The sequence below is a fragment of the Geotrypetes seraphini genome, chromosome 10 (genome assembly GCF_902459505.1).
Source record: "Geotrypetes seraphini chromosome 10, aGeoSer1.1, whole genome shotgun sequence".
NCBI classification, from domain to species: Eukaryota; Metazoa; Chordata; class Amphibia; order Gymnophiona; family Dermophiidae; genus Geotrypetes; species Geotrypetes seraphini.
This window is the reverse complement of record NC_047093.1, coordinates 58,033,506-58,052,586: the sequence shown is the minus strand read 5'-3', so window position 1 is coordinate 58,052,586 and position 19,081 is coordinate 58,033,506. Positions and strand designations below refer to the sequence as shown.

The 19,081-nt window shown below is 44.0% G+C and overlaps 1 protein-coding gene and 1 long non-coding RNA gene across 3 annotated transcripts in view; one reads left to right on the top strand and one right to left on the bottom strand.

The window, feature by feature from the left end:
* The window catches only part of VAV2 (vav guanine nucleotide exchange factor 2), a 337,587-nt gene extending 328,373 nt beyond the window's left edge, over positions 1 to 9,214 (top strand). Inside the window, exons 26-28 of one of the 2 annotated variants that reach the window (XM_033962034.1) lie at positions 753 to 839; positions 3,303 to 3,457; positions 7,075 to 9,214. In XM_033962034.1, coding sequence (XP_033817925.1) covers positions 753 to 839; positions 3,303 to 3,457; positions 7,075 to 7,122 — 290 coding nt within the window. In that variant the 3' untranslated portion in view covers positions 7,123 to 9,214. The remainder of the gene's footprint in view (positions 1 to 752; positions 840 to 3,302; positions 3,458 to 7,074) is intronic. The other variant, XM_033962033.1, reaches the window with a different exon arrangement.
* LOC117368410 lies at positions 95 to 19,014 on the bottom strand. Its single transcript, XR_004540956.1, has 3 exons — positions 18,872 to 19,014; positions 1,373 to 1,484; positions 95 to 879 (listed from the first exon to the last, which is right to left on the bottom strand). It is a non-coding gene; the product is annotated as an uncharacterized LOC117368410 (long non-coding RNA).
* Positions 19,015 to 19,081: the final 67 nt, after the last annotated feature.

Here is a 19,081-nt window from a genome sequence, read left to right as displayed (position 1 = left end):
TTGTCCCTGTCCCTGTCCCATTCCTGTAAGCTCTGCCTTAACTGCACAAGCCTCGAACACTTATGATTTTAAAGTGTTTGAGGCTTGTGCAGAAGAGGACGGAGCTTGCAGGAATGGGGCAGGGACAGGAAATGAACTTGCAAGGTGACCAACAACTCAAGCTATCCCGTCCTTCTAGTAAAGGTATCAAAAGAACCAAAATTTTTGGTCAATCTCTGTCCTTCAAGTTTACCCAACTTTGGAATAATCTTCCACTTTTCCTAAGAAGCTCTGGCTCCTTTCCCGTTTTTCATAAGTCTTTGAAAACCATTCTAATCACCAAGAATTTTGGAAATTAATTTTCCTTGATACCCTTCCTTATATACCCCTTGACCTAAATTAATTATTGTAAACCGAGTCGAGCTTTTTTAGATTGAAGTCTCGGTATACAAAGTTAAGCATTAGATTAGATTAGAAAATGAGTTCCTGCAGGTATATGGAAAAATTTGTCCCCATGTCATTCTCTAGCTTGAATCAGGATTGTACTTCAGTATTTTTGATTCTGATTGCAAATCATTGATAGATCTCTAAAATTGAATATTTACTACCCTCCAGCAGCCTGGTCAGGTGTCTGCACAAAAACTGCTCTCCTAGCTGCAGCTGTGCTTGCCCCAGCCAGGTCTTTCATTTGCTAGGTGCATCTTTGTTGCTTTATGTTTTGTTTATCTTGTTTTGTTTTTTTACTTTTTATGTTCTCTTTGACCTCTTTGCAGCTTCCTGTGCTTCCTACAACTTTTCTTTTCTCAGTCCTCAGGGCCTCAGCTTTTCTTCTCAGACCTCGTCCTCTCCTTTCTGGTCAGGTACAGCATCCTTCTCCTCCTCCTCTTTTTCTTCCTCCTCCTGCAATTGCATTAGAGAGTGCTAAGTGCTGCCTACTGACTGTGCCAGACTTAGTAAGACAATATCAATACAGGTCCTTATCGACTTACAACCGCGATTAGTTCCAACTGACAGGTCGCAAGTCGATCTGGACATAAGTCAGCCTATACTAACTAAAGTATATTTTACCCCTCCCCACGTACCTTTTCCCTGGTGGTCCAGCGGTGAGGGGTAAAAAATAGTTAGTATGGGCTGGGATGGGAGATGGGGGAAACGCGTCATAAAGTCGAATGGTCGCAGGTCGTAAGTCGACGAGGACCTGTAGTCTGAAACCTATCAAAGGGACTCCATGTCCCAGATGTTCAGGATGTGGAATCCATGGGCTACTACACTGATAAATATGGCAGTAACAAGGACTGATATTTTCACAAAGTGTCCCAAATTATTATTTTTTTTAATAGAAGCCTGGCTTCTGAGATCCTTGTAAAAATAATTTCTCATTTTGTTTTAATACCTCATTTGTTGAGACAGACCTGGTGGATCAGTGGTGCTTGCTGCACACTTCCTTGCCAAGAATCTGGGCTCATTTCCCCTCTCAGATGTTCTTGTTTCTGGATTAGCTGGTGCTGGGGAGGGTACAGGAACAGCATTCATTTCATAATAATGGAACTCCCTCCATTCATTATTATGAAATGAATGGCGGGAGTTCCATTCATTTCATAATAATGATACTTAGGGACACTTTTATTAAGCTGCAGCAAAAAAAAAAAAGGCCTTAGCTCATCCTTATAAGGGTTGTCCTGCTGCCAAGGCCATTTTAATGGCCATGTGCTAATGTTGCCATTAGTGCACACTTCGTCACAACAGGTGGAGTAGGGAGACATATTTAATAAAGGCTAGGAAGTCAAATTGGCTTAGTATAACAATGTAAGACTCCTAGAAGTAGTATTTTCTAATGAGTTACATCACAAAGCTATTGAATATATACTTTAGTCTAATTGATATTCATATACAGTACACTCAGAAATGTGTAGTTCGGCCAAGAGCCAAAGCTGTAGTCGAACCCACCATCCAATCAGTTTTTCACAGTTTTCACGATTTTATACACAGTGATTGGATGGTGGGTTTGACTATAGGAGCTTTGGTTCTTGGCCGAACTACACATTTCTGAGTGTATATTAATATGAATTAGACTAAAGTATATATTCAACAGCTGTGTGATGTAACTCATTAGAAAATACTACTTCTAGGAGTCTTATATTACATTGTTATACTAAGCCATTAGTGCACAGCCATTAAAAATGTTTACCACATGAGCATTTACCATTACCCAAGGGTGCATATGGTATTCCTGTGCTAACCAGTTAATGCACAGTAATGCAGCTGTGCTTACTGATTAGCGCAAGAATACTCGCTCTCTGCACCCTGACATGTCCATAAAAAAAAAAAAAAAAGTAAAAATATTTTTTAGTGTACAATGAATACACACTAATTTTGCAGCTGCTGCAGGATGCCTGAGCACATTTTGCAGTAGGCCACTTTAAGCTGTGTTAGGCACTCATTAACACCCAACACAGCTAAATAAAAGGGCCCCTTAGTGACCAGATAATACAAGGAAATTTAGTAAGGGGTCCATTTCTAATGGCATTTTGCCACTTTATTGGTACAGTTCAAGAAAGATTTCTGAGTATCCTCCTGTTACCAAGTGCAACTCAGCTTCATCTTCTAATGAAAAATGTGAGCAAAATAAAACAAAATAAAAATTTCAGTAGCCCCACTGCACTCCAAGGGAACACACAAAAGCATGTATCACACAATAATACTCCAGTGCTTTATATTTGGCACTGTCACTCTAGACCAGGGGTGTCCAACCTGCGGCCCCGTGAAGTATTTTGTGCGGCTCCAGTCAAGAGCGATGTAGTGTTTTCCTCTGCTGCCCCCTGGTGTTTACTGTCTTGCCAGCTCCCTCTGTCTTGCTGCAGCATTTGCGCGGCCCCAGAAACATTTTTTTCAGCCAGTGCTGCCCAGGGAAGTCAAAAGGTTGGACACCCCTGCTCTAGACTATAGGATAAGAGAGCTGTTGAGGTGTTTCACAGCTCGTGGTGCTGCAACCGTTAAACCAAGACCCTTCTATTTCCTTGCAAGATACACAGTCAATAAATGGCAAAAGTTTAGGTTGAGACTGTAGCTGTATCTTTTAGCCTGTCAGTTTTCTTCAATACACAGCATAAGAAAATTGGCAAGGAAAGGGCTGCTCCTTAACTGATTGATGAAAAGAATTGCCAGACCCTGACCCTGTGTTAGCAGACTGGCAGTCTCCATGATAAATGTGCTCAAAGAAAGTTGTATTAATTCTTAGCCATATATATTTATACTATGGCTTGAAGTAGCCCAGCTACTTTTTCATGGTCTTACTTTCTCCCTCTTTTCCCCTCTGTGTACAGTGTTTACATCTCGTGCAATAGGAACAGCTGTAGCGAGATATAATTTTGCAGCCCGTGATATGCGAGAGCTCTCCCTACGGGAGGGCGATGTGGTAACAATCTACAGCCGGATAGGAGGAGACCAGGGCTGGTGGAAAGGAGAGACAAATGGACGGGTAAGCCACCATGAGCAGACTGCATTGTATCATTAGGAGAACGCCACTAATCAGCAAATGCTGTTTTCTAAAGATTGTACAACCTACAACCCAGTGCTGAACTAGTGGACACCATGAAGCTGGTTTTCAGTGGTCCACCATCTGCTTAATGTTTAGATAGATAAGAAATCTTAAAATTAAAATGGAGCGTATGATGGCCATACAATAGGGACATTATAAGAAATTTATGGATGTTTGGGAGCCATTGAGAGAATTCTGCAAGGAGTGATTGTTGATTTTGCCCTTTGATCATGCACATCTAGGGAGGGTGGGGAGTTATTTTTATTTAGAGTGCAATTGTTGGTTATGTATAAAGGGGGAGGTTGATATATGTATTTGTCATAAATATAATTTGATAGAATTTAAGTGTTGTTAAAGTGTAAAATGTCTGTAAAATATGTTGCACTTATTTTTGGCTTTAAAATGTATAAAGATATTAAAAAAAGAGAAATCCATTTAAAGTTATATTTAGGTTTTTAGCTGAAAAAGCTCATATGACTTTTTTTTTTTGACAATTTATAACATTTCCATTTACACATAGGAAACAGGATAGACAATTCAAGAAACAAATATATTAACATTCTTATATCAACAAATAACAATGCTTACTAGCCCACATCTTGGTCTTATAAAGTTAAACAAATTTTGTTTGCATTAGATTTGGTATTTGTGCATTTAGAGTTGAATGCCTAAGTTATATGTAGTCTTCAAAAATTCACACTAGGCACCAAAAAATGTTTTAGTCTGCTACTTTTCCTGGAATAGTTAAATATCAGAACTTCACGAACATACTACCCCACATCCAATTTTAAACTGAGCGGTCCTTTTACAAAGGCGCGGTAGCGATTTAATGCGCAGAATACCGCGCGTTAAACCGCCTGCTGCGCTAGTACCTAACGCCTCCATTGACGAGGCGTTAGGATTTTAGGCTGCCACGGGGGTTAGCGCGTGATGAAATGTCCGACGCGCTAACCCCCATAGCGCGCCTTGATAAAAGGAACCCTTAATTTAGTATCACACCATTTAGAGATAAAAGCCCAATCAATTCTTTGAGCAATTATTCCCACAACCCTTCATCAGCCTACTATTTACCCGCCTTTTACAAAACCGTAGCGGGTTTTTTTAGCGCCGGCCATGGTGGTAATAGCTCTGATACTTTTAGGAATTCTATGAGCTTCAGAGCTGTTACCACCGCGGCTGGCACTAAAAACCACGCTACAGTTTGGTAAAAGGGGGGGGGGGGGTTAATGCAATTTTTTTCATCCAAAAAGTAAAATTTTATGACACCTGCTTAAAGCCATAATTGACTGATATCTTCAAATGTAACTTAAACAGGAGACACACACTGACATGAATTCACATTTCACAACAGGCTGTTTCAGTTAAATGTAGAAGTACTAAATTTTGCCATTCACTGTGTAACCTTTTTTTTCAGCCCATGGTTTACCCCAAATCCCACTCAAAATTAAACATTTAACTTTTGGCTATAACAAGTTAAGCAATAGATGGTCCAATATTTTTTAAAGGATGAATATATGGTTGGCACTTACCGCTGAGTGTATAAGTCCATTTGCAGTGGCATAGTAAGGGGGTGCGGACCGCCCCGGGTGCCAAGTCAATGGGGGCACTAGCACCTCTGCCCTGCCCTGCCACCTCCCCCATCCCGTACCTCCATATTATCTTCACTAGCACAAGCAACTTCTGCCTGTTGCTCATGCCAGCCTGGTTCCCCTTTGAATCACTTCCGGGACATGGGGCCAGGAAGTGACGTCAGAGGGAATCTAATGCTGGTGCGAGGAGCATGCTTGCAGAAGCCACTCGTGCTGGTGAAGATGAAGAGGTACCGGGGGAGGGGGGAGCGGAGAGGAGGGCCCGGGGGGCACCACCGCCCTGGGCGCCTCCTACCCTTACCACACCACTGTCCATTTGAATATTGAGATGCCTGTAATCAGCCTATTGTATTAATCTCTTTATCTGCAAGTACTCATAGTGCAATAATTCGTTCTTGCTCATGCAATCTGTGTAACATAAGTAGTACAACAGCAGAAAATACTTCCAGCATTGTGTGGGAAAGATGGTTATAATTCTGAATAGGTGAAACCTTGCAAAAGGAAATTTGTTTTTATTTCTTCTGGATAAAAAAAATGATACTTTCTCATTGAAAGAGGTCAGTTATGGGAGCTTTGGTCTGGGACTAAGTCCCCAGATTCGATAATTTTTGTGCCCAAATTTTCAACTAGTGCCATTGCATGCCTAACTCATTTTAATTAGTTGCCAATTGTCCTTAAGTATCAATAATAGCTCTTAGTTGGTGTTAATTGGCACTAATATATAGGTAAGTGCATAACTGCACTTAGATGCTATTCTATAAACATCACCGCTCCGCGCAGTTTTCAATCATCTGCTAGGCATTCTTTATAGAATCATGCCTAGAGGCACCTAGGCATGCTTAGGCATCGCTAGGTGTCTTTGTAGGCTCTGGTATATTAGGCCAGAATCTTCCTGGCCTAATTTACCAGCATATAATGACAACACCTAGTGATGCCTAAGTCAACCACAACTATTTTCCACCCCTAACCACGCTTACTTTTCAGGTAGGTGGTGTTAGGTGTCAGAGGGCACCTTGACTTAGGCATTGCTAGGTGCCGCAGAACTAAATTAGGTGTCGCTAGACATCCATGAATAGGGTGCCTAGCGGTGCTTAACCTAGGCACTGTTTATAGAATTGGGTCCTTAGGGCCTGATTCTCTTTTGGACACCGACATCAGCGGCCGCCGATCGCTTGTCAATCACATGTTGGCATCCAAAAGAAAATCACATCTACAGTCCCGGTCAGACACCCAAAATGTAGGCCAGCATTTTTCAGGCCTATATTTAAGGTGTTTCTCTCACATCTACGTAGACGTGTAGTGATGCTTAAGCCTGCCCAAGGCTTCCGGGCAAAGCCACACCCACACCCTGCCTGGGGTGTACTTAAGTGTCACCACGCGTTTACATAGATGTGCTTTGTTTCTCCATAGACACACTCTGGAGGCCTACAGAGACCTTGGAGAGTTGTTGTTTTTTTTTTTTTACGTGCATCCTGATTGGCTGCCAGATGACAGTATGACACCTACCACTGCCTGCCATCAGGACGTGCATTTTTGAGAATCAGGCCTTTAGCGCCTAAATTCTATAGTGCACAACTAAATGGGTGGGTCAGGGGCATGTCTTAAAGTTGCATGTGTGAGTTATAGTTTACTGTCACTTATGTATCCAACTGCCAACTTTAGGCATGACCATATGCTGTACACCCAGCCTTTGACATGGTGTAACTGCTCAAGCCAAAGTTAAGCTTGCACATACTGACTTATACTCTATTCTGTAATGGCAATTTTGTGTGCATGTGCCATTATAGAATTGGCACTTAGCATGCATACAATTTCACAGTTAAGTTTTGGTGCACTTTCTTGAATCTACTTCTGGGACTATGGTTCAAGTGGAAGGGGTTCAAGTCTCAATTTCTGTGTAATGATTTATAGATTGGAAGCAGCACAGAGTTGGCTGTCCCCTGATGGTGCCACTATTTCTCTTTACAGATCGGTTGGTTTCCTTCAACTTATGTGGAGGAAGAGGGGGTACAGTGATTGGCAGTGCCCCAACATATGTTCTGCAGTCGCCTGTAAAGCCATTCTTTTGCACAAAATGCCCGCAACCCAAGCTCTGAATGTGGAATCCTCCACCATTAAGAGAGATCCATGCAGATGTGACACCTGGGACTATTCTCCGTCTGCTGGAAGCCCCTTACTGAACAGGGTTCTTGTGGGCATGGATCATAAGTTGTGTTGCTTGTATATAAGATTTATAAGTTTGCCAAGTTACATTTTGGCAAAGAAAAGTGAAGTTGGGAATGTAGATTGTGACCAAGCTGATAGACTGGAGTTATGGTCAGATGAGGTGTTCTAGCTTTCTCTCCCCCTTTGTCTCTCATTGATGGTGAGATCAGGGAGAGGGACTGAAATGTCCTTCTGTGTCTGAGACAATTCTGTGACTCTTTTTGCTGGTGGTTTACCTTGGCACCTTCTCTCCTGGGTACACCAGCTGCAAAGTGCTCTTAATCTGCACAGGAAGGGTGCAACTGCACTGAGCCCTCAGCCTATGTACCAAGCAGATCTGTTTGATCACAGTCATGAGATTTATTGCCAGTGCTGTAATAAAACAAATGAAGTCCTTTGTATCTTAGAAAGTAATAAAATATTAGGAACATTTTAAAGATGGGTTATTGGTGCTGTATCCACTGGAAAAGGAAAATTTTATTAATTGATAGTGGAATACAGTATCACACACATTGCCACCCGTAAGAACTTGGGACTGCCTGTCAGTGCTGTAGCTGTGACATTCATCTCCCAGTTGCCCATTCTGATTCAAACACTGTTTTCTGTATATGCAGCAGAATAAGAGATGTGAGCTGTCTTTACCCCGCTAGAAGTGGCGTTGGGGGCTCTAAACCATATTTAATTGTCAGGGAGCATCAGTGCTCTGTCCAAGTTTAATGTAATAAAATATGCTACAGTTCCTCCTCTAATTCAGCTTCTCCTTGCCTAGGGCAATTCAGTGAGTCTTTTCTTCACATATTAAGAAAATGATGCTCCAAAATCCATTTACCTTCTTTTGTGTATTTAATTTATAGAAAATGTACTGGAAATGGAGAAAGCTTTGATAAAAACATACATCAAGCTATAAACAGAAATTACATGCACCTAATTGTCCATCACTCCTTACAGCCTTTTAAAATCCAGGCTAGTATAGAATCAGTGCTTGGAGGGAAGATTGGAGTATTCCTAAGAGATACAAGAGAAACACACTTCATTGGTCCGTTGATAGCTCTGATATGCCATGAATGATCGATCGCTTGTCGAATGAACCATAAGGAGAAGCCACAGACCGAAGTTTGACACTAGAATTTGGCGGAAGAGGGGATGAGTGTCGTTTCCCAAACTGAAAAACAGTGGATTCCTCCTAAACTGGGAATCCTTTCTGACCATACCTTTAACAAACCATTAACTTCAACAAATCCAAAAATAATCATTCCATTGGAAGTATCTTTTGTGCTTTGATTGTTGTAAGAAATTGTTAAAAAATTTTATTTGTATGTATTTTGCCGCAAAATATTATCTGTGAATAATGAGTTATGGCAAGAAAATTGTACATAATTTTGCGCCATGCAAGGCTACATTCAAACACACGCTGGAAAATGGAAAATAATATGTAAATTCATTGATACTTTGGGCTCCTTATACGAAGCTGCGTTAGCGGTTTAACGCGCATAACAGCGCCCGCTAATTTGCTAACCACTACCACCTCCCCTTGAGCAGGCGGTAGTTTTTCAGCTAGCGCGGGGGTTAGCATGCGCTAAAAAGGTGCGTGCGATAAAGCCGCTAACGCAGCTTCGTAAAATGAGCCCTTTGTTTTCTTTTTTTTTTGCACTGTATTAACGGGGAGGGGGGAGAAGAGGAGAGGACAAAATAAATTTGGCTAGGAATGTGAGCACCTGGAATGCTGGAATAGGACCTTAGCTGCTATCTGAGATGATTCGCATGTGGGTTTACCACATTCAGATTTGAAGTTTCTATCCAGCAAATGAACCTGAAATCAACTTTATTGTAATTTTGCTGATAAATTTTTCAACCCTGATTTTTACTGCAAATAAATATGCATTCCTTTTTTCTGCTGAAGTCCTTTTTTCTGGTATCTAGTAATTTTGTTTATATTACATTACATTACATTACATTAGGGATTTCTATTCCGCCATTACCTTGCAGTTCAAGGCGGATTACAAAAGAATTATCCAAGATGTATTACAAGAACTTTCAAAAAAAAAAAAAAATTGGTCATTTTCAAACAGAGTAAGAAATGGGTAAGGTTATTTGTTTGGGGTAGTTGGCTTTAGTGAGAGGTGGAGTTTGAGACTTGCAGTATTATTTCTTTTTTCAGAGTTTTCTTGAAGAGTATGGTCTTTATTTCTTTTCTACATGCATGGAAGATGGGATTTATAGTCAAGCTACTTCATTTTCAAGCTTGCTTTCTTGTTTTCTTTAACATTGCAGTGCTCAGTGGTGGCCTCCTGTAATATGTGCTGAGAATGGAATCTGGTTATGGGAGTTCTGGCCACCTTTGGAGGAGGTCCTTAGATGGTGATGCTTGGGGATCCCCACCAGCTACAGCAAGGGTCAGGGCTAGTGTTAGACTTGCTAGGGCCCAGATGAGAAGATAAAGGAGGGGGCCCCCAGATCCCCTTTACTCCTTGCCTTCCCTCTGATCTCCCTACTTGCCAATACTATCACACCAACAGGCCCTCACCAAATACAGAATAAGGGATCACAAATTAAATATACAGTACAACCTTGGTTTATGAGCATAATTCATTCCAGAAGCATGCTTGCAATCCAAAGCACTCGTATATCAAAACGAATTTCCACATAGGAAATAATGGAAACTCAGATAATTTGTTCCACAACCCAAAAACTTTAATACAAAATACTATACGTACTTGTATTGCAAGACTTCACTCGTTTAGAACAGTCACTACACTCCTGCAGCATCAGAGAGAGAACCATTGGCTCAATTGTGATGATATGATGCGTATATACTTTATGTACTCGTATTGCAAGACTTCACTCGTATAGAAGAGTCACTACACTCTTGCAACATCAGAGAGAGAAGAACCATTGGCTCAGTTGTGATGTGTATATACTTGTATTGCAAGACCTTGCAAGTATATCAAGTTAAAATTGAATAAAATATTTTGCTTGTCTTGCAAAACACTTGCAAACCAAGTTCCTTGCAATCCAAGGTTTTACTGTAAAAATATTGTGATGGGGAAAAGTTGGAAACCAGAGAAATCCCTAGGTTTCAGTAAGGGAATAAAGGAACCTGCCCTGTCACTGGAGAGGAAACTAAAGTCAGTAGCAAACAGCTAAAACTAAAAGCTGCAGGAAATAAAAGTATTTCTGCACCACAGGCTTATGCATCCATGTCTGAGGATCCTAACAGAGAGAAGAGAGGGGGTGGGGTTGAGAAAGCATCCCAGACAAAGCTATGGCAGAAAGCTTTGAGACAGGCAGGCAAACAACCTGTGCTCCAACCAATAAGAACTTCTGTTCCACCTGTGAAGTTAAACAGGTGGGAAGACAGGAAAGGGACGGAAGAGGGCAGCTTGCCAAAGCCTTCAGCAGTTGCAACTCATGGGAGAAAGGCTGAGAGGGATATCACAGCTAGAGAGCCTCTGAGGCTCAATAAGGCTAAAGATTCTACATGGGGTAGGAACCATATGCCAAAGGTCCTAGATGTAGAAATGCTATCTGAGTCTGAAGGAAGTGTAGTGCCAGTGGCAGATGAATGCATGGATTTTGGAGAGAATGTTTCAGTTAGCTCTAGAGACAAGACAGGAATGTCGTGGGAACCAAGGGAAGACGAGAGTTGCCTAGAACATTATATGAATGATATTTCTTTCCTTAGAGTTGCATTAAGAAATGTTATGTGATTTTCCTGCTTAACGCTAGACAAAGAGCTCGATGTTAAGACTATGCTAAGTGTAGTGCTAGCCTAAGAGAGAACGTTAAAGCTAACAAGCTTCAAGATGTATTTCTGTTAGGTGCAGGGGAAGCTGCAGTGTGTAGGGGAAGGGGAAATCAGTAACCCTTTCTTTTCCCGTTCGCTATGCTATGAAGCCAGTGTTATGTTATGAAAGTAATGCTAAGGAAGTATAACTTAAACCACACCTGAGGGGATTATGGGAGAGATTACTATCTATTCGGGAGGATAGTCCCTTCTCACTGAACCTCATAGCTAGTTAAGGTTCAGTGTACAGCTGGTAAACACAGTGAATGAGGTGAGAGAGCCTGAGTTACTTAGATAACTGAGGGATTATAGTAAAATTCCCTGTTAGGTTAGGAAGAGGCTAGGTCACTTCAATAGAGTGGGAAGCAACCAGAAGCCTCATATCTCCTCATAGATGAGCGAAGCCCGGTAGCCAAAGAGGGGGGTGGGGTGGATTCTGAAAGCCCTAGAAGGTAACTGAAGAGAAATTTATTTGACCAGAGACTGGCATGAAGCTACAGAGTTTTTGGAACTGCTATTTTGATTTTGGACTAGTTAAGTTTGAACACAAAGCACAAAAGTTTTGGGACTGGGTTTGAACAGTGAAAGTGCACAAGAATGAACTCTTTTGTTTGCCTTTATGCCCTATTGGGGTGAAATAAATATGTGACATAGATTAAACTGGATTTTGGATCTGTTTATTTTTGTCACCAATCCTCACTGGGCTACTCCAGGGATTGTTCGGCCTGGTGCTGTGGAGGTCAAGGCAGGTCAGTGACTTTAGCCTTCTCTCCACCACAATATGTAGACAAAAATTGAACTAGGAATCCCAAGAAGTTAAACTTGGCATGTACTGCAACCCTGGAGAAGTAAAAACAGAAATGGGATAGATTCCATATAAACGTAAAGAAGTTCTTCTTCACCTAGAGAGTGGTAGAAAACTGGAACGCTCTTCCAGATTCTGTTATAGGGAAAACACCCTCCAGGGATTCAAGACAAAGTTAGACAGGTTCCTGTTGAACAAGGACGTATGCTGGTAGGGCTTGTCTCAGTTAGGGTGCCAGGACGATGAAAAATAAATAAATAAATGCCTGGTTGGGCGGGAAAAGCGAATTGAATCAAAAAATTGATTCAGTAGGACAAATCGAATGGAATAATTTTGCCCTAAATCGGGCAGCACTAATTCAGACCCACCCAGCAGTGGTGCACCCTGCTATGGCTGGAGGGAATCACAAGTCCTGTTATCTGAAGGCTATCTTTCCCTCCCCCTCTCCTTCTGGCAATCTGGCATATCTCCTGGTCTTTCAACCTCCCCAGCATAGTTTTTGAAAACTTCACTTCCATATGTCATCAGCGAGCAGTGAATCACATACATATTGTAGCTTGCACTAGCCTTCATTTTTTAAAAAAAATTCTTTATTAATTTTTGCAATCAAATACATAGTGCAATCAGATTAACCACAAAGTAATATAACATACTGAACTCTTCCAACAAATAATATACAGCTATTTAACCCCCACCTCTCCTGGACGTTTATAACAATCTTTCATGAATCAAAGAGAAATAATGTTAATTATCCCAGGACAAGCAGGCAGCATATTCTTGACTGATGGGTGACGGCACCGACGGAGCCCCGGTACGGACAATTTTAGAGTGATTGCACTCTAAGAACTTGGAAAGTTCTAGTAGGCCGCACCACGCACGCGCGAGTGCCTTCCCGCCCGACAGAGGCGCGCGGTCCCCAGTTTCTTAGTTTCCGCGGAGCTAAGAAGACGCACTTTCAACGGCTGTTGAAAATTTTTTCTCAAACGCCTTCCCGCTTGCGTAAACCTTTTCGGAATTATTTCCCTTTTTCTTTTTCTTATTTTCTAAAAAAAAAAAAAAAAAGAATTTTCTTTTCTTTTTTTCTTCTTTTTTCGGGTTTGCCCCGGCGGGGCCTGCTGCCACCATCGAGGCCTCGGCCTTCGATTTGGCAGAAGCAGTTTTCACGTTCATGCCCCCCCAACCCGGTTTTAAGAAGTGCCAGCGGTGCGCAAGGCCCATTTCCCTCACCGACCCGCACAACTGGTGCTTACAGTGCCTGGGTCCTGACCATCGGGCGTCCACCTGCACCTGCTGTGCCACTCTAAAAAAGAGAACTTTAAAAAACCGCCAGATCCAACAGCGGCTTTTATTTGGTACCGAGATGTCGGATTCGGCGGCCCCGGCCCCAATGCAGTCGGCACCTACCTCATCGATGCCGCGCGACACCGCGCCGGCGTCGCATCCCTCAGGTAAGCCGGCTAAGAAGCCTTCCCCGCTGGAGCACCCTCCGGTCTCAGTGGCAGCGAGCCCAATCCTGCCGACCTCGAGGCGCCCACGGAAGCGCTCCCGCTCCGATTGAGGTGAGCCCCTCGACCTCGGGTTCCTCTTCGGAGTGTAGAGCGGCACCAAAGGTACCGCAGAAGAAAAAAGCGGTACCGGTGCCTTCGCTGGACGAGCGAATTGCCGCTGTCCTGCAAGTGCAGCTCAAGGAGCAATTACAACAGCTCCTTCCTGCTCTTTTGACTCCGAGCCTTCCAGTTCCGGTCCGGTCTGAGCCACCGGTACCGGCAGTGGAGCAACCTCTTTTATCGGTATCCACTTTGTCGGTACAGGTACATACGGCTTCATCAGCATCCATGCCGATCTTAGCGTCGGAACCAAGGTCCTTACACCAGGCCGTACAAACTTCGGCACCGGCACACCCTATAACATCTCCCGGTACCGTTTCACAGAGATCTGGTAAGTCGACTCACAAAACTCGACACCTGGAACCCTCCACACCGGAGTCACGGGACCGCAGCTTTCAAGTGAGGGACCCTGATCTGTGGGGTGATTCAGAGGAACCTTTCCTCTCTGAGGGAGAGTGTTCGTCAGGGGACGAGGATCCTTCTGGTTTAGATCCGTCCTCCAAACCTGATGCAACTTCTTTCACCTCTTTTCTCAAAGAGATGTGTGACTCTCTCTCTATTCCCTTGGAGGCTGAATCTAAAAAATCCAAGGCATTTCTCGATGCACTGGACTTTGATCAGCCTCCAAGGGAATTCCTAAAATTACCTCTCCATGATATTTTGCGAGAAACTTTCTACAAAAATCTAGAGACGCCCTTGACCATTCCAGGAGCTCCTCGAAAACTGGACTCCTTATATAAGGTCATACCTATTCCAGGTTTTGACAAACCGCAACTCCCTCATGAATCTTTATTGGTGGAATCCACTTTAAAGAAATCTACGGGGGCTAGTGTGTACGCCTCTGTCCCTCCTGGCAGAGAAGGTAAAGCCATGGATAAGTTTGGCAAGAGGTTATATCAGAATGCGATGCTTGCTAATAGATCAGGGAACTATGCTTTCCATTTTTCTTTCTATCTTAAGCATCTCATTCAAAATTTGTCATCTTTTGAAAAATACCTCCCTGACCGTAAAAGATCTGTCTTTCGCCAAACTTCTTCATCGCTCTTACAACTTCGTAAGTTCATGGTCAGATCGATCTATAACACCTTTGAGCTGACCTCTCGGGCCACGGCTATGTCGGTGGCCATGCGTCAACTGGCCTGGCTCAGACTTTCAGAACTTGATGTCAATCATCAGGATCGACTGGCTAATGCACCTTGCCTGGGGGATGAGCTGTTTGGAGAATCCATGGACTCCACTACCCAAAAGCTTTCAGCTCATGAGACTAGGTGGGATACTCTCCTCAAAACAAAAAAGAAGACCCCACCTACCAGGCCCTTTTGTCAGCAATCGGCATACCAACGTCGATTTGTGGCTCATCCTTTGCCACCGGCACCTCAACAACCCAGGCGTCAGAGGCAATAGCAGAGGCAAAACAATAGACCGACACAGCAGCAGCAACAGGTGAAGCCTCCTCCTCCACAAAAATCCTCACAACCCTTTTGACTTGGTTCTCCAGGACATAGCCAGTATCCCTCCATCTGCCCATCTTCCGCTGCCTATAGGAGGACGCCTTACTCATTTTATAAGCCGTTGGGAAACCATCACCTCGGATCAGTGGGTCCTCAACATCATCCGCCACGGCTACTCTCTCAACTTTCAGACTCTTCCTGCCCAAAGTCTACCAAAAGAGTCTGCTTTGAACACTCCTCAGTCTTCCCTCCTTCAAGAGGTTCAATCCCTCCTCCTTCTGAACGCCATAGAGGAAGTTCCTCTAGATCAAAAGGGGCAGGGATTCTACTCCCGTTATTTTCTAGTTCCCAAAAAAACAGGAGATCTCAGACCCATTTTAGATCTTCGCGATCTCAACAAATGCTTGGTCAAAGAAAAATTCAGAATGCTTTCTCTGGCCACTCTTTACCCTCTTCTCAATCAAGGCGACTGGCTATGTTCCCTCGATCTCAAAGAAGCATACACTCATATACCGGTCAATCTGGCCTCCAGACAGTACCTACGCTTCATGATCAATCGTTGTCATTACCAGTACAAGGTGCTACCCTTCGGTCTTGCCTCCTCTCCAAGAGTGTTTACCAAATGTCTGATTGTGGTGGCTGCCTTTCTACGTTCCCACCACCTTCAGGTGTTTCCTTAACTGGACGATTGGTTGATAAAGACCAATTCATCTCAGACAGTACTCCTGGCCACCAACCAAACCATCCTGTTTCTACAACTTTTGGGGTTCGAGATCAATCTACCCAAGTCTCATCTCATCCCCACTCAGAGACTTCAATTCATTGGAGCGGTGCTGGACACAGTCCTCATGAGAGCGTTCCTGCCGTCCAACCGTCTTTAAACTCTTCAGCCTCTATGTCAGCAGGTGCTTCCACAACATTCCATCTCTGCCAAGCAAATGATGATACTCTTGGGTCACATGGCCTCCACAGTTCATGTCACACCCTTCGCACATCTTCACCTGCGCACTCCTCAATGGACCCTAGCTACCCAGTGGTCCCAAGCGACGGATCCCTGCTCACGACACATATCTGTGACATCGTCTCTTCATCAGTCTCTACAATGGTGGTTGATATCCTCAAATCTCTCCAGAGGTCTTCTGTTCCATCTACCTTCTCATCACCTTATCATCACCACCGACGCCTCCCCTTACGCCTGGGGAGCTCATTTGAACAAATTCCAAACTCAAGGACTTTGGACAGCCAAGGAAATGAAGCATCACATCAATTTCCTGGAACTCAGAGCGATGTTTTATGCCCTCAAGGCCTTCCAACATCTTCTCTTTCCTCAAGTCCTCTTGCTGTGCACAGACAATCAAGTTGCGATGTACTACATCAACAAGCAGGGTGGGACAGGCTCTCGCCTCTTGTGCCAGGAAGCTCAGAAGATTTGGGCTTTGGCCATAGATCACCATCTATTCCTGAAAGCTATCTACATTCAGGGAGAACAGAATTCCTTGGCGGACAAGCTCAGCAGAATTCTCCAGCCTCACGAGTGGACACTCTACCATTTCGCTCTACAATCCATCTTCGCTCAGTGGGCACTCCTCAGATAGACCTCTTTGCAGCTCCTCACAATCACCAGCTGCCCCTATTCTGCTCCAGACTCTACTCTCCTCACCGTCTGGCAGCGGATGCATTTCTCCTCGACTGGTCCAATCTGTTCCTGTACGCTTTCCCTCCTCTGCCTCTCATGTTAAGGACTTTGTTCAAGCTCAAGAGGGAACGAGCCACCATGATTCTGATTGCTCCACGGTGGCCCAGGCAACATTGGTTCTCCCTTCTACATCAACTCAGTTCCAGGGAACCCTTTCTTCTTCCACTGTTTCCTTCTCTGCTTACACAGCATCAGGAGATCCTTCTACATCCCAACCTCCAGTCTCTGCACCTGACAGCTTGGTATCTCTCGGGCTGACTTCTCATGATACTCTTTTATCTCAGCCCGTTCTTTCCATTCTGGACGCATCCAGGAAACCGGCCACTCTGCAATGTTACCATCAGAAGTGGACAAGATTTTCTTCCTGGTGTCTTCTTCATCATCTTGATCCCACTTCCCTTGCAGTGGAGACATTGTTGGATTATCTTCTTTTTTTGTCCGACTCTGGCCTCAAGTCTACTTCCATCAGAGTCCACCTCAGTGCTATTGCTGCTTTTCATGAGCCAGTTCATGGGGAAACTCCTTTCAGCTCATCCCTTAGTTTCCAGATTCATGCGGGGTCTTTTCAATGTGAAACCACCTATTAAATCACCCCCTGTAGTCTGGGATCTCAATGTGGTTCTCTCCGCTTTAATGAAGTCTCCATTTGAACCTTTGGCTATGACTCCTTTCAAGTTTCTCACTTGGAAAGTGGTCTTCCTCATTGCTCTAACCTCTGCCAGGAGGGTCAGTGAGCTACATGCACTAGTTGCGGATCCACCTTTTACAGTCTTTCATCTTGACAAGGTGGTTCTGCGTACACATCCAAAGTTTCTCCCTAAGGTTGTCTCTGAATTCCATCTCAACCAATCCATTGTTCTGCCTGTCTTCTTCCCGAAACCTCACTCTCATTCTGGAGAACAGGCTCTGCATACTTTGGACTGTAAGCGGGCTTTAGCTTACTATTTAGAGCGTACTAAGCCCCACAGATCAACTCCTCAACTCTTTCTGTCCTTTGATCCGAATAAATTGGGACGTCCTGTTTCTAAACGTACGTTGTCTAATTGGCTTGCAGCGTGCATTTCATTCTGTTATGCTCAGACCGGACTGACACTGGAAGGTTCTGTCACGGCCCATAGAGTTCGAGCTATGGCAGCATCTGTAGCTTTCCTCCGTTCCACTCCTATTGAGGAAATCTGCAAGGCTGCTACTTGGTCCTCAGTTCATACTTTTACATCTCACTATTGTCTGGATGCATTCTCCAGACGGGATGGACACTTCGGCCAATCTGTTTTGCAAAATTTGTTTTCCTAATGGCCAACCTTCCCTCCATCCCTCTTTTTGTTAGCTTAGAGGTCACCCATCAGTCAAGAATATGCTGCCTGCTTGTCCTGGGATAAAGCACAGTTACTTACCGTAACAGGTGTTATCCTGGGACAGCAGGCAGATATTCTTGCGTCCCACCCACCTCCCCGGGTTGGCTTCTTAGCTTGCTTATCTTAACTGGGGACCACGCGCCTCTGTCGGGCGGGAAGGCACTCGCGCGTGCGCGGTGCGGCCTACTAGAACTTTCCAAGTTCTTAGAGTGCAATCACTCTAAAATTGTCCGTACCGGGGCTCCGTCGGTGCCGTCACCCATCAGTCAAGAATATCTGCCTGCTGTCCCTGGATAACACCTGTTACGGTAAGTAACTGTGCTTTATTACTGGCCTTCATTCTGATGCTGTCTGCCTATGCATAAACAGAAAGTTATGTCAGAAGGCTCTTGATCAGTGGCATAGTGAGGGGCGGTGGTGCCCCCCCCCATCCTCTCCACCCCCACACTCCTTCTATGCCCTCCCTTCCCACCCCGTACCTCTTTAAATCTTCCCCAGAGCCTGCTGCTCAGACTGCCTTTCCCTCTGACATCACTTCCTGGCCCTGTGACCTGGAAATAATTTCAGAGGGAGCCAAGCTGGCTGGTGAGCAGCAGGTTAGAGTAGTTGATTGTGCTGGTGAAGATTTTAAAGGGGGAGGGGAAGGTGCCAGCAAAGTTTGCACCCTCCACCCCTTACTATGCCACTGCTTTTGATTGGTGCCTGTGATCTCAAAAGTTAATATTTTTAAAGATGCACAGTGGGTGGTGGGGGTGTTTGAGATGCCAAATTGCTAGGTAAAGTATGGCTCCAGAAAAAGGAGGAAGGATTGAGACATCCAGGTAGTCTGTCCCCCTGGCCACTGCTTTATCCAGTCACTGACCTGTTGAAAGGACCTCCGAGGCTGTATCCTATCCTGGAAAATAAATTACTTCCTAAAATAAATAAAACGCCCCTCATATGTGAAGCGGATCCACAGATAGTTTTTTACTGGCAAAGCTGCAGCTCCCTTTTTCCCCAATATATTCGTGTAAGTACAAAAATGCGGTATACAAGATAGGGAAAACGTGTACAAACTGCTGACAATAGCACT